The sequence below is a fragment of the Diprion similis genome, chromosome 4 (genome assembly GCF_021155765.1).
Source record: "Diprion similis isolate iyDipSimi1 chromosome 4, iyDipSimi1.1, whole genome shotgun sequence".
Lineage (NCBI taxonomy): Eukaryota > Metazoa > Arthropoda > Insecta > Hymenoptera > Diprionidae > Diprion > Diprion similis.
This window is the reverse complement of record NC_060108.1, coordinates 24398308-24413924: the sequence shown is the minus strand read 5'-3', so window position 1 is coordinate 24413924 and position 15617 is coordinate 24398308. Positions and strand designations below refer to the sequence as shown.

General features: G+C 43.1%; 1 protein-coding gene across 3 annotated transcripts in view; it reads left to right on the top strand.

The window, feature by feature from the left end:
- Positions 1–15374, top strand: part of LOC124405799 (unconventional myosin-XV) — a 53221-nt gene extending 37847 nt beyond the window's left edge. For all 3 annotated transcript variants that reach the window (XM_046881010.1, XM_046881011.1, XM_046881009.1), the window contains 8 exons: positions 10941–11341; positions 12415–12721; positions 12808–13203; positions 13346–13530; positions 13611–13743; positions 13855–14059; positions 14240–14376; positions 14585–15374. In XM_046881010.1, the coding sequence (XP_046736966.1) occupies positions 10941–11341; positions 12415–12721; positions 12808–13203; positions 13346–13530; positions 13611–13743; positions 13855–14059; positions 14240–14376; positions 14585–14815 (1995 nt within the window). In that variant the 3' untranslated portion in view covers positions 14816–15374. The remainder of the gene's footprint in view (positions 1–10940; positions 11342–12414; positions 12722–12807; positions 13204–13345; positions 13531–13610; positions 13744–13854; positions 14060–14239; positions 14377–14584) is intronic.
- Positions 15375–15617: the final 243 nt, after the last annotated feature.

Sequence of the window (15617 nt, the reverse complement as noted above, 5' to 3'; positions counted from 1 at the left end):
TATATGCAAGGTGTAATTCCTTGACAGGAATTGTGAAGTGAGCTGCACTTGTAAGAGATGCGCAGCAATGAAATAGAAATCTAGACCACACTTACCGTGTAGAAAAAACGCAGTCCTAACCCGCAAATGTATACGGAAATGATAATTGCTCTACATACTTGAAACAAACCATGCCAGAAGTGATCGGAACACGGTATATCAATATGAATGTACCTATCATCACGTGCCAGCTCAATTTATTATACCTACCATTCGCGTAGGTATAGATATAATCTTCCGCAACTTTTTTTTACAATGTGGAAAGTTTGCAATTTTTTTTTTGGACGAAAATCTGTCTTTTCAGACCAATTTGAACCAGACAACTAATAGATTGAGCTAATGAAGTATCAGTGCTGAAAAATAGAGGGAAAGTCAGGAAATTTTATCACGCAAAAATAGTGAGAAGTCGGATTTCTGCAGCATTCCATGGTAGGTATATAAGTCAATCGGCGTTCTCCTTTCAAAACTGAAAAAGAAAGGCACGCTGCTTGACGTGCACGTGCGTTATACGCCAAGTGTTGAGGTATTTGCAGAAAAAAAATAAATAACGAGGAAGAAATAAGAAAAAATATCGAAGAAGATCGTAGGAAAGCTGCCATATCTTTTCATTATATCCTCTAGCCGCATATACCTGTGTACATCTACAATATATATATATATATATATATAATCACAACGGCACCTACCAACTGCACTTGTAATGCTCATAATTATTTCCTGCATCGGTATGTACTATGTACACATGATACATATATGCATATGTCCATCGCCACCGCTGCACTGCAGCTGGTTGGCTGTAAATGAACTGCACTTTGCGTTGTGGTCAGTTGCAGTAACCGACCATTTATTCCAACGCGATGCACGGTTCACCCGTTTATGGTTCGTATCTGTTATTCACGAGCGCGTGTATCCTAAAGTCGCGCTCGTGACTCCGAAGCGCAGGTATATATCTTAAACTCTTCGCTATAAGGAATTAGAAAAAATCCGGACGATAATAATGTAGTGAAGTAAGGTAGAAGTGTATAGAGACAAAACTGTGAAACGTCATTATCGTTGGATTCCCTATAATTCCTGTTTTCTGAATAACTTAAGAAATGAATATAAAATGATACATAAATCGTCGTAAAGGAATGCTGCGTCGTACCGCAGGTTTTGTATCGAGTCATGGCCACGTTGTCAATAGCAAACTGCGATATCAATTTGCGGTAAATTAGCCACTTCGATATACTCCTTTTCGCAAAAAATGAAACCGGCTCGCGCTGATACCTCGATTTACTCCACGGTTTGTAGTGTTGACGTGTAATCAGCGCGTCAAATTATCCACATATGTATATTTTAAAGGAAATAAAAAAGAAAAGAAAAGAAAAATAACGTATGCAGATGATGCCTCGGCGATTATAATGTGGCTACTCTAGTTTCGATAACGGTCACGGTATCGTCCCGTTCTTAGAGATGCCGTTTGCCTACTGCAAACAAGAAGAAGAAGAAGAAGAAGAAGAATCGTAATAAGAATAAATCAGAATAGGAATCTCCGTCTTTGGCGGTTCAAAATTATGATGTATGCAGCCTAGGCAAATGCTTAGCACAGACCGATTGTAAAGTAAAATTTCCACGACTCTTTGACTCTTCTCTCATGCCTGCATCAATGCAGCTATTATTATCCAAGTCCCTGCGATGTTTCGTGTTGAGAATCGTAATTCCGTCACCTGCAATCGAGGTAAGCGCACACAGACAAAGCGATCAAACGAGAAACGAATAAAAAAGGATAGAAAGGGGGGAAAAAGGGAGCTGAAGGGACTGAAAATGAATAAAAAAACGGTGAAGAAAAGGTAGAAAAATTTTTCAAAGTCTGTCCACATCACGACTTGCGCCTGGCATGTGTGTTTGCATATTTCTCGGAATAGTTCGTCGGCTAGAGGCTAGACCAGACGCATGTCCGCTCCTCGAGTTTTTGTCCCTTCTACTTTCGGTGAGATAGGTCGCGTATAGCGTTTCGACGTAACGTGAAAAAAAATGAGAAATAAAAAATGAGGTAAAAAAAAATGAAAATAAATAAATAAATAAAAAGATAAAGAAAAAAAAGAAAAGTCGGAGGGAAACACTGACGTGTATTGGGACAGGACAAGCCTGATGCATTTCCCTTTGTCGGTGAGCGCGACTTATCCTGGTGGACAACGGAGTGCGTTATGGGTACCTACCTTGAAAATATACCTGAGGCATTTTGGGACCGACCAGTTGACTTTTGAGGCCCAGGATGCGTGTGACGAGGGCGCCCGTTTTCCTAACTAGATTTTGAACCCTCTCCTTTCACTTTTTCCTTTTTCTTATTATCTTTTTCTTTTTCATTTCTCTTTGGCCGTAGAATTAGCCGCATAGATGAGACGAGGGTGCCTGTGAAGTACGTATGCCCTCCGATCTAAATGAAGCGTGAGTAAAAGGTTGATGATATTCGGCTTTCTCGATCGAGTTTATCCAGCTCCTCTGCTGCTGCAACGAGAGGCGAGGGCAGCCCTCGGGGCAAAACGAGTTTGTAATCCCCGATGTTGATTATCATTTCAGACGCGTATCTTAAGAATGGAAAGCCCGCCGTTTATACCGGCACGCATGGCTCTGCTGCGACTGCTTTTGCAGTGTAGACGTAACGTACATCGTGTACACTAATTAAAGAAAGCTTTGCACCGATCGCATTCTCGACCTTTTTACTTTGTCAATACAAAACAGAAATAAATAATCAATTTCGCTGATACAATGCGTACAAAAGATTCACCAGAAACCATACAAACGATGCAAGAAAATGAAACGCATCGATCACGTATCTCGCACGCTACGCGGATCAACTACCAAAAATGATCAGGAGTGCAAGTATGTTTCCAATTTTTTTTTTTTTTCGTTTCTTGTTTTTCTTTTAACCCGAGTCACCAAGCTGTAGAGATTCCTTGAAATATCAAAATTCTATTTTTGTTTCACGTGAACTGAGTTTGAAATGAGGAAACCAAACACTTTCCGTAAACTTGATGATTTTTTATTTTTTTTATTTCCTGGTAACCGCAAATTGATTTCATTTCTTCAAATACGAAAAATTACGTTACATCTGCCTATCACTTTTGCAAATAATTATTTCTGTGATTTACGTATTGCTTATTTAGGATTCAGTGCCAAGGTCCTGTATTTGACCAGAGAATTAATTACGATCATAAACTGGACAGAGATGAATCTTGTAAAAGACCGACGAACAGTGTATAAGGTAATTAATTCAAATTCGTTGCTTATGATTGAAGCAGCACGTATCGCTGCCTGTATAAGACATTCGAATTTCTTCTCGCCGATAATTTAGCCACCTGATTGATGCGAGTGTCGTGCAATGAGGAAGACTCGCCTTCTAGCGACGCACGTCCAGGAACTAGAAATCTTTCGTTTATGTCACGCGCATATGCGGTTCACGTTTCTTTTTTATAGTTTTCGAGTGAGAACTGTTTTAGCGTAACTTTCGGCAGATTACACGGAGGACGGAATACGATGTCACTTTTGAGCAAAACCTTCTCGAAAACTTCGTAATAGGAGTTTAAAAATCCGCGTGTTTAAATTGCCTGTAGGGTACGAAAATTAATTATCTTGTTTAATTATAAAATTAACGTGACGCTATGATGCAATGACTACTCTGTGGTTACTGCATGTAAAACGGCGGTTAGACACCAGCTACAATATTAGTTTACCAGCAGACCGCACAGAGTTTGACTCCTGGTTGTCTCCAATGACGAAAAACTGTTGCAAAATCCGTTTTATGCAAATATGTCTTAAGTGGTTCGGTTTTATGTAGACGTGAAATAGTGAGCGCAGATAACGCTTGAAAAGAAAAAGTAAAGTCGATATAATTGTAGCAGATAAAATACCAAAGCAAATAAATCTCGCGTAGATGTTTTAATAAGATAAAATTTTCGAATGTTCAGGTACGAAAAACTAGAACACAGTAATTAAGCAAATTGATCGGCAATTACAAAGCGATTTTAAAAAGTTTGTACCTTAGGACCGTTTCGATGATTGCCGAAAGTGATAACAATGAGTGATCAAATTTATTGATACATCGATCGGTTCGTCGACTTTTGCTCCCATTATGACGTATTCTAATCGAAGGTCGCGTGGTTTCTTCTCACGCTGCATAACCGATACGAGAAATCGATCCGTCGATCTTACGAAATGAGTCTAATTCTTTGCCACCATTGACGAATCAGGTCGTTGTAAAACGCGATTGCAGGATGATCTGGTAAACGCAAACGGTATCATTAGAGGATCGGTTCTAATTACGCCGCTGCAGTCTACAATTCCACGTATGAAAAAGGGAAACAAAAAACCTTAGAAGGGAATCGAAGCATAAACGAATAATAACATGAATAAATTCGTACGTCAATCCGATATAGCCTGATAAATTCCTCGCCAATTAACTCGGCTTAATGTTACATGTATTTGCAACAAACAGTTAAATTGGTGAAACAGTTTTTCTTTTACACGGGACTTGCACGGGAACGGGTGGAGGAATTCAGGACGCATTGCCTTCGTTTTTGGGGTGAAGTTGCTCTTCTCCTCCCCCGAGAGAAGCGGGAGGTGCGGACGGTTAGGGACAGGAAGGATAATGGAGGGGCCTGGGGAGGCCCGGCTTCGGAGCAGCGGGGCCTGACCCAGATATCAGTCTCGTGAAGGCTTTCCGCCCGAACACCAGACACTCGGCAAACGGTCCGGCTGTCCGTCAGGTGTTTATGCCCACAGGTGAACCGCTTCGGTATCTCTGCGTTAGAGAGATCGTCGTCGATCCTTGGAGAATCGTTATCCTTCGTTATAGTGGTGCAGACTAGTGTGAACATCTGCCGTTCGTCTTTGGACTTTTGGTGACAAAAGTGTAGGTGATATTGTGGTATACACTAGGTGGTGATATCGATACCTTGTAATTCGAACTGACAGTCGATATACGGAGCCGATCGTTTCCCGATGCCAAAAGTGAAGTGAGAGTGTCGTGTGAGGAACGGTTGTTGAGTGATTTTAGGAAATACGTATTTGGGTGGTTCGATTATTCGACGATCGCGTAACTGTTCAAAGTAATTTGAAAATTTTCCTAGGAATCTTTATGTACGGATTTTATCGATCCTTATGATCAGGTTGCGGACAAGCAACATGTAGGTCTCGATTCGAAGGCCATCGGGCTTACCGATTTTTACGTGAAATCACCTCGGCGTGAGTTGAAATTTCTAAAAAAGAAATACGGCGATCAAAGTTGCGCGATTAAATCGATGTATATTAAACACGGAAGTTCGCAGAGCGAGAATGGCCGCTGCTAATAGATCAGCAATTTAGTTTGAATTGCGTGCAAATTATCAGCGCTATAAGTGGAACGATTGAGAATGAATTTACACAAATTGAACATACTCGATCCCGCGAAAAGGAGTTAAAAAACTGAAATCTGACGTGTATCGAAGAGTTTCTTCTTATTGCGAATTTATAACGAACTCCGATATAACCGGTGCGAAAAATCGTCTGGCTTTTCCCGAACTATCGGTCGATTTAATCCTGCTTTGATCCCGCGGCTTCGCTGCTCTAACGATTATCTCATGAATCAGCTGATTGTGTGGTTTCGAGACGCCACAGCCGTAAGATCTCTGCGGGGGAAGAATGAGTCAGAATAATGGACCACAGTGCGGGCGGGAGGTCCTGTTAAAAGATTTCGTCAGAAGTCAGCCTCTGTAGCTGCGGAGAAACCGATTTCTTACCTCACGGGTCGATGCTAATCTCTTTATACCTCATGTAACGCCGCTCTGGCCGTTGTTATGATATTTTTCTAACCAGCTAGCCGTAACCAGTCACTTATCGCCCAGGTAAAATGCGTCGGAGCACGTTTCAGGTTACTTGCATTTGTCCACACCGATTTTGTTGGCTTCGCCATCGCGCCTGGCCTCGCGATTAGAAAATCGATTGCGAATAATTATTATGATAAATTCTTTTTGCCGCCTAGTTCTTTTTGCTCGACTAATCTTCGGCTTGTTTGTTCGTTTCGTTGGCCAGCCACCCGCTTGTCCTTGAATTGTACCAAAAGTGTGAAAAACAAATCTTTGTGTAAGAATCTCTGGCTGCTGACTTCATGAGGTCAGACCAATTGGCATGTTGGCATGAAGGTCGTATGTAGACTGTTTTTGCTACACGTTGTTAAACGTGTTAAAGTCCAGATGACCATCCTCCGTGAGTTTGTGAAATAGAAATCATTACCGCTGATGTCGATTCGCGATTTTCGATCTTCAGAATCTGATCGATCAACTGCACTGCCGATTTGAAACGGATTAGAAAGACAGATCGCAGGTTAGTCGATTTTAAAACGAACAAGAACAGGACAAAGTTGATCTACTGGTTGACACAGTTTTTATTCGAAAATCAATTGCTTTGTTGATTCCGTTATTTATTCTATAAGGTCCTGTCACGGTTTGTTGTTTGAATTAACGTCAGGTTTACAGTCGACTTGTGCCTTTTTATCAATGCGCCTAGTTTCCGGGTCTTGGATATATTTGCTCCAATCTGTCACAAGGACAAAACGGACGTTAATTAAAGATATTTACAAAGAAAATACTTGGGAATTAGGAACAGCCTTCGGATGATCAAGAATGGAATTCATTTGCTTTGGCTACTTGATGTATATATGGAAATGAAAATGTGAATTAATGAATTAATCACTCACGCGATAAGCCCAACAATGGTCAGCGTAGGATTATTACGAATTCGCCCCATCCCATCGTCAGCGTGATATCTATGGTCTAACGTTAGTAACAAGGAGGTACGCAATCTCGAATCTATGAAAGTGGTCTCAGCGTGAGAATCTGATGGTACTTACTACCATCGTATGCGTAGTGGTTGTGGGATCCTCTGAAAAGCAGGAACAATCATATATGATCCTAATTACAATTAACGTGGGGTTACAGTATAGGACAGTATAGCTGCTTCTCATCTTCGTTGGCATCCATTTCTTTTACGTTGAATGAGAAAGGCGTAGATATATATATATATATATAATACGTTAACTTTCTTGAAATAAAAACGAGTCTCAACGACTGCGATTACAACTTCACTTTTAGTACACGAGACACGCATAATCTCCATTGAGTCTCGCGGCCGTAGAAGCTACTGTAATACCGTCTAAATAACAGTCTACTAGAGCATTTTAAAAGAGAGGGGAAAAAAGAGGAGCAGAGAGAAAAAAAAACGGGCTCGTGATCTTTCCTTTTTCACTCGAAGCGAACTACCGCCTACACGCTATTGTTGAACAAGTATTATTCCCTTGGTTTCGAGCGCGCGAGAACCTCGTTAATAACACGATTTAACAAACACAAAGAAGGGAAAAAATTCATCCCGTAAATTAATTACCGACATTCTGCGGCCGTTAACCCGCAAGTGAAAACTTGAAGGGCGACTAACTTTTAAGCACTATAATTTTGAATTCTAAATTACTTTAAGGTACTGAGTGAGTGGCTTCTGCATCCTGAAAGCTGATGTCTTTTCTGGTTCTTCCTTTCTTAACGACGTGCGACTCACGTCTGCATGCTCTTCAGGTAGCGGAAGACCTTGCTCAGTCCCTTGAGAAACGAAATAGTAAAACAGTGTAAGAGATTAGCGAACATGAACAAAGTGCGGGAAAATGACAGTGAGTCCAGAGAATAAAGTGTTCAAAGTGGAGTAAGCAGAGTAGAAAACAGTGCGATAATGATGGAGCGAGAAGTGGCGGACTCGGAAGGTGTGTTTTCACGGAAGCTGTCTAGAAACTGGGCAGAACTGCCAACGACGCTGAGACGTCGCCAGAAGCACCGACCTGAGATCCTAAGCCAGTTCACCGATCACTCTGAATCGGTAGAGAACGAGCATCGTCGAATTGAACCAAAGCCATTCAGCTACAGTCAAGGATTCGGGAAGAGATCCGGGCTGCTCAGGAGGTTCGAAGTGAACGATGTGAGACGCGAGGAGGAGACGCGAAAGGACAGGAAGAATGAGCGGAAGGTGATCGAGGAGAAGTTTGGAAGGGTTGAAGATGACTACCGGAAGCATTACGAGAATTACGACTCGAAGGTTAACCAGCATAAGGGGAACTTCCGGAGTTACGCGACGAGGTTCGACAGAGACTTCAGAAGCGTATCGGACGAGGACCGCAAGACCAACTCGCCCGACAGCCTGCTCGTTAAGTCCTCGGAGTCTGACTCAAGCAGCGACGAATATGGCCACACCGATGATTCGGGGGCTTTTTTGGAGAAGAATTCCACCAGCTTCGACAAGGTCCCGAGGCCCAAGTACGACGTCATCACCGAGGCCTCCTCGCAGAGCAGGTTCATCAGATTTTTCTCCAAGGATGAGGGGAAGAAGAAGACAGAAGCCAAGCCTAACGGCCAAAGTGACAAGGTGCCGCTGGTTGACCTGAACAGGAACGTGCAGAGGCCGGTTAAGATGTCGAATGTCCTTGCGACCCCGAATCAAGGCGTCGTTCCAACCGCTGCAATGAACCTGAGAAACGATACGACAAAGGCGAAGATCGCGCAGAAGGATGCACTGCAGCAGAGATTTGACTACGAAAACATCCCGCGGATCGACGTTACAAAGCTCGAGCAGAGGTCCTTCCTGAATCCTCTTTCTCAGGCGAACAAAAATCCGCCTGCATCCAACCGGACGACCAAACAACCGACCATCGAGCAGCTCAGACAGGAAGAAGGCTGCTTGAGGCAGGCTTCGAGAAATGGTCAGAATAACTTGATCAATAACAATAACAACAATAGTGGAATGGTGGACAATAACGCCTCGAGGAAGTCGTCGAGGATCGAGTATTCCGCTCATGCAGGTGAGCTCCAGATGTTGGAACATCGCTCGATCAGTCCACCTCAGAAACAGCCGACCATTGAAGAGCTGCGATTGGAAGGGCTGATTAAGGACTTTTACAGCAGCGAACAACTCGCCGCAAAGTCTAACGGGGACAGAAAATTGTCGAAGATGGAAACGATCGCCGAGGAGAACGCCGATGGCAGCAAACTGAGCGTCAGAGAGATCCTGAAGAGGTTCGAAGAGCTCAGAGCACAGAACGAACTTCACTCGGACGACAAGGTCAACAACGACAAGACGCTATCCACCATCCAGGAGACCCTCAGGAAATTGGATGAGAAGGTTAAGAGCTATCAGGTCGAGACAATTGTGTATCACTTACGTTGTGCTGTCGCATTTTTGCCCCCTCTCTTTCCTATATTCTCGGTGATTACGTAGTCGCAAACCCCGACACTTTGGTTGATAAATGGCTGGCACTAACGCACGTCATCGACGGTTTAGCAGTCTGTATTGTCAGTCGATATACTCGCGGATGCGATCACGTAATCACACTGTAATCATGGTATGACTCTAGAAGCGTCTATCCGCTAGTTGAATCGCGGATCAAAGGTCGAGCCAATCGTGTTGCGAAACAATAAACGAGGCAAACGTATCTATCTACGCTTCGACCTTGAATCTGGTGCCGGATTCTATCCTGCATTCTCAGGAATGCCTGCAACTTTGATCGCGTCAAAGATTGTCTGCAATTTGAGTCGAATCTGATTCCGGATAGGTGCAGATACGCAAGGACTTGATTGGCGCACCCTGTGGAGTCCTGAGTCGGTAAACTGGTTTGAATATACTTACGCGTGACGAGGAGCCGGTTATCGGAAATATTTTCCTCCTGCGGGCTAACTGTACACCGTACACCTTTCGATGCATACATTACCGGAGATGTGTATGTGGGTCAGGGTCGTCACCAATGGATGTTCCACCAGGTCTTCACGTTGATTCCCACACCTTACACTCGGGCACTCGGAAGCGTGCGTATAATCAGGCTCTCTCGTTCAAGTCGTCGATTAACAGGACATCAGTAATTTCTCTTTGCGCGCTAGCGAATCTGGGACGTGAATATAATCAACATGATTAGAGCTGATGCAGATTAAAATTTAATCATCGTTTACCATTTCACGGTATATATTTCAATTATAGATATGATGTTGATTTACTCTTCTGTACAGACTTGCAGACGTGCTCGATTTTCTGAATCCTTTCAAAAATCTTCCAAATATCTGCAGCCTAATTCTTAACGAATCTTCGATGCTCCATCACCCGATGGAGAGTCACTTAAGCATCGTCATCTTCTACCGTTCGACGAGCGATGGCGAGCCCGAAAAATGCCTAGTACTTGGGAGGACGTAGTTTGACGTGTTAAACCGGGACCAACTATAACTAAGTGCCCGGAACGATTGGAGGAACTTGTTTCTCGAGGTTGCGGGTGGAGAGAGAAGATAGAAGCGTATTAAGCTGAGATTTCCTCCTTTTTCATTCTTCTTTCTCTTGTATTCGACGAAGGAAAAATGTTTCAGGCGAGCCAGTCGGGTGGCGATTTTATGTCACATTAGTAAACGGTAAACGGAGCTACGAGACGCCGACGAAAGATGCTTTATTTTTATGATACAAACTCGTTTTCCTTCGATGCAGCATTCCTTGCATCGCTGACGGATTTCAACAGCATGGATCCTCTTTGTACGGAAAATTCATTCGATTCGCCTTTCATCCTGGCGCGAATTATTTTTAGCGGTTTGCATGCACAAAGCCAGACTGTCTTTAAGCCTCTCAGCACTGCTACAAGTGATTCACTTAACCCAAATTCACACTTTTGAACGTTAATTTTTTTGCTGCCGAGCACACGCGCTCCGAGCAGCTTAGACCAGCTGCTCGTCCCAAATATTTGCAGCTCATTATGCCGCAATCGATGCATGACATGAAACTTGTTTGGAACATAGAAGAGTTCTCGAGTATTAGAAAGGTGTTTCCATTTCTCAGAGGCATCTGTTTATAATTATATCCTTTCCTCGTTTTAATTTCAGATCGAGAAAAAGCCGGTGCACAAACCGATCCATCACGACAACCACGTGTCTCAGATAACAAAGTCGATTCAGTCGCAAGCTAGTCATGCCAATACTCATCAAGTGGCCCAGGCGAGCCAGGCGAACCAGCTCAACAACCACAGCCACAATCACGTGCTCGCAAATCACGTTGGCAACAACCACATGGTTACTGGAAATCACGTCAATCACGTAAACCATCAGAACAGCCAGCAGAACAATATCCACCAAAAAAATCACGTCCAGAGTCAAGAATGGCGACAGCCCGACGAGGGCGGAAGACTCCAGGAAGAAAGCATCTACGAAAGCGGTCCCGTGGTGAACGATGGAAAGCATTCGCTGCTGCAGTACGCAATGCTCAACTTCCGGCAGAGCACAGAGAAGTGAGTAGTTCAATCTTTTATTCACAGTATTTTCTACATTTTTTCAAACAATTTCAAATTGGGGTAGCAAAAGAAACGTGTATCGGTTCACGTCAGTTGATCGCATTTCTTATTGTGCCTGCAGGAGGCCGGCCATTCACGGCTTTCACGTTAAAAATGTCACCAGACTGATTACCCGGAATTCCTGAATAGAGCAATTGCGTAAAGACATAGACATTGGCGATAAAACCAGAATTAAATTGAAGACCAGTAATTAGCCCAAGAGACACCGCTCGCTGTACGTCAATTCTCTCCAATTAATTCACACCCAGGGAATTAGAATTGTCCGTTATAATTACTCTTTCCTTACGCAAGACAAGAACAGAGCCCCTTCGTATTATTCTTGGTATAACTTTGTATGCACGTATGCGCGTGTTGAGAAAGCATGACATCTCGCGTGAAAGAAGGATAGACAGTCGCTCTCTTATCCTGCGGTGTAAAACTCCGAGTTTATTTCACCGCTTTTCATTTCTTCACCCGGTTTCCTACGGCAAAGAACACAGAGCCGTATCCGGTGTATATTTATCAAGAGCAAGTATCATTATTAGCGGTGAATATCGTTAAAGGATGAGCCTCAAGCGTCTCGTGTAAGAAGAATTTTTTGTTCCAAAGTTGTGTATCGTTTTGTTCATTCCCGTGCGCTTGTACCGTACGAAAAAAATGTGAACCGTATAATCACATTGTGCTCACGTGTTTCATGTTCAAAGTCATTTAATCGCCGAGATTGATTGCTCAGAGCCGTTCACGGAACGTTGAAAGTTGCTTCCGGCATCCGAGGCACGGAGCTTCAGGGATTCGAAAAATTACGAGGCTCTAGTCGATGCACGGCAATTATATCAATTTTCCTTGGTTAATTACGGGGCAGTTGATAAATAAGCGCCTCGAGTAGCCACAGCGTAAAGTGGCAGCTAGTCGGTGGAGCAATCACGATTTACCCACAGTAACAGTGCCTGGCTTACAAAAGTAACCGAGATGAGACTGCGCAAACAATCGCTAAGTCGAGAAAAATAACAAGGCGGCAATTCCTGTTCCAGATTCGAGATGCTCAAGACGGCCGATGGCTCGATCAGCGGTTCCCTCAAAGTGATCGAGTCTCTCAAGAGCAAGAAGAAGAAGGACAAGAAAGGCAAGGGACAACAGGACGGCGCCGAGTGGACCTGGAAGGAACAGGTCGACTTGGTCAAGTACTCGCCGGTTCCGATTGAGCAAAGCCTGCTTCGACTTGACCCCGAGCTCAGCGCCCTGGCCGTCGAGTGTTTCCTCTGTCTGATGCGGTACATGGGTGACCAGCCGCTTCCACCCGACATGAGTGAAGTGAAATGCGTCTACACGATACTAATGGTGAGTGAGAAAGAGTGTCTGCAGAGTTGGGTGAAAAAAGATGGACAAAATCGGAAAATTTTCATTCTCCTTTTGCGCCTCTTTAGCACTGCCACAAACTGGAACTTCTGAGGGACGAGATCTACTGTCAGCTGATGAAGCAGACGACGAACAACAAGAGCCCAAATCCTGACAGCTGTCAACGCGGCTGGAGGCTCTTCAGCATTGTTGCTGCCTACTTCACATGCAGCGAAGGACTCAGGCCGTATCTCATAAAGTACCTGGAGACCGCCGCCTACGACAAGAGAAGAGCCTTCCACGGCACCGCCACCGTCTGTCTTCAGAATCTTCGAAAGACCGTCAAGTATGGTGGCAGGAAAAACGTTCCCAGCGTAGAAGAGATCATGGCCATCAGCGCTGGAAGAAACGCCAAACGACAAATTTACAGACTACCAGGTGGAACGGAAAGGGTTATAAACACCAAGTGCACGACGGTCGTTCAGGTAATTTTAGTGCTTGGAAATATATTTTATCTCAAGTTTCAGTGATGGTACCATTATTGAGTACTTCGGTACTTACCGCGTAAAGTCTATGAACATCTCGAGCCTTTAACGTATGAAAAAAAAAAAAAAATCTCTTCTACAGGATGTCATAGAGGAAATGTGCAGCGTAATATCAGTCAGAAATCCTCACGAGATGGACGAGTTTTCTCTCTACTGCATCGTCGACGGTGACGCATTTACGATGCCCTTAGCCAGGGACGAATATATCCTGGACGTAACGACGGAGCTGCACAAGAACCACCAAGTCTTCTACTTGATATTCTGCAGGTGAGGAACACATTCGAGTCAATTAAGAATCTGACGTTTACCCTTGAACATTTATAACCCTGATCCCACATCCTCTTCAGGTCCGTTTGGTACTATCCACTGAGACTGGACGCCGCGCTGTACATAGAAGTTGTTTTCAACCAAATCGCACCTGATTATTTGGAAGGATTGCTCCTGGTTATACCCGGAGATCATCTTCCGCAGGAAATTATCGTGAGTTTTTCAGAGATTGTGAGACTAAAGTCTGAGAAATATTCTTCCGCAGGCACTCCAAGCAGGCTTTTTATCAGCCCTGTAACACGCGATACTTGGTTTTACTTTCAGTACGACATGGCCCAGAATGCGGCACTGTTGCACAAGGCTGCTGATATGACCCACGAGCCGACTACCAAGGAAATAAAGTACCTTCTACCAAAACCAGCACTGAGTCTTAGAGAACCTCGACCACAACAATGGGGCAATATGGTCCAGCAGGCGTGGAATAATGTGCAGCACAATACCGCGGCTGCGTGTAAAGCGCAAGTACTAGGTGAGCTTTTATCGTGTGATTTGCATTGAAGATTGATGAGACAAGTTTGGTAGCTGCCATGAAAAAGGGGCTTTTTTGGGCCATAGTATTGGGAAAAACTTAATCTTTTGCGACAGATTTCTCGCTGTTTATTTGAGGACACGTTGGAATGAGTATTTACTTCTTTTTTTTTTTTTGCAGAAATATTGTCTAAGTGGCCACTTTTTGGATCGAGCTTCTTTGCTGTGAAAAGAGTCACTGAGGGCAAGGAGAAGGGCGGAGACCATATCCTGGCTCTGAACAGACATGGTGTTCACTTTATCGACCTGGTGACACACGTAAGTGGAATTCGACTGTTTTATCTACGCATAACGGTCACTAAGCCATATCTATCTCACCCCACAAAAGCTTTCCGTTTATGGGGACGTGTCCGAAAGGGTATGACCGGACTGGAAATGATTATTATTATCATTATTATTTGCGGAATGAAAAAGTGAAAATCCGTAAAACCTAAGCAATCGTGAAGTTAAGAATGAAAATTTTCAGGAAACTTTGTACCACTATCCATACTCGGAGGTAATATCGACGCGTAAGGTGAAATCGGAGGAAGGGACGTTGTACTTGGATATGAAATGTGGAAATTTGATGCAACAGCGTATAACCAGACTTCAGACCGAACAGGCCCACGAAATATCGCGGCTTATCAGGCAGTACATTACGATGGAACAAAGAATGACCAACGCCCAAGGTGCCAGCGTCGGTTTTGGACCGAGATAGAGGAGGCTGGAGATAAAGAAAAAAAAAAAAAAAAAAACAAGGACGAAAACATCTCAATCTTTTCGAATTGAGATTCCGCCTCGGTATTCTCAAACGATGATACAGAATAGCATGAATAGCGTCGTCGAGAATCAACGTATTCAGTCACGAATTATTTAGTTTTAACGTTACATATTATTTATTTTATTTTTTATTATACAAGATACTTATACGCATGCATACGTATAGGTATATATAATGCAATGCGCATCGGGATACTGCAGTTGTTATATTATCACAAATACATGTTATTGTATTATTGATTTACGAGGAAATTATATTTTTCAAATATTTGCAGAAATATCAAAATCGTTTTAAATCGCTCCGCTCGTCGAGTATCGTAAAAATTGTGTGAAAATTGTTGTTATCCTAATTTCATTTTAACGCTTCAGTGCACAGTTTTATTCCTCAACCGCGTATAGAAGATTCAATATTTATCCTATATTTCTATTGTTATAATTAATTATTTTTACTATTATTCTCTTGCTGTAAATATGCTAACTCTACGTCCAGTCGAGTGTGAAAAAAAAAAACAAGATACGTGCGCACTGTAAACGGATTAATGCAATTTGTTTGAGGTGCACACAAGCGTCGGAAAAATGCTCAAATATATAAAATACATAAATTATATCCTTAATGAAAAATAACGGATCAGTATAAATTCATTGTCATTTCTTTTGTTGTTTCATCTCATCTCTCTTCACGCCTTTCTCATGTAAATATACGAGAGTACGACGACATTAAGAATTCCGTATACGTATTC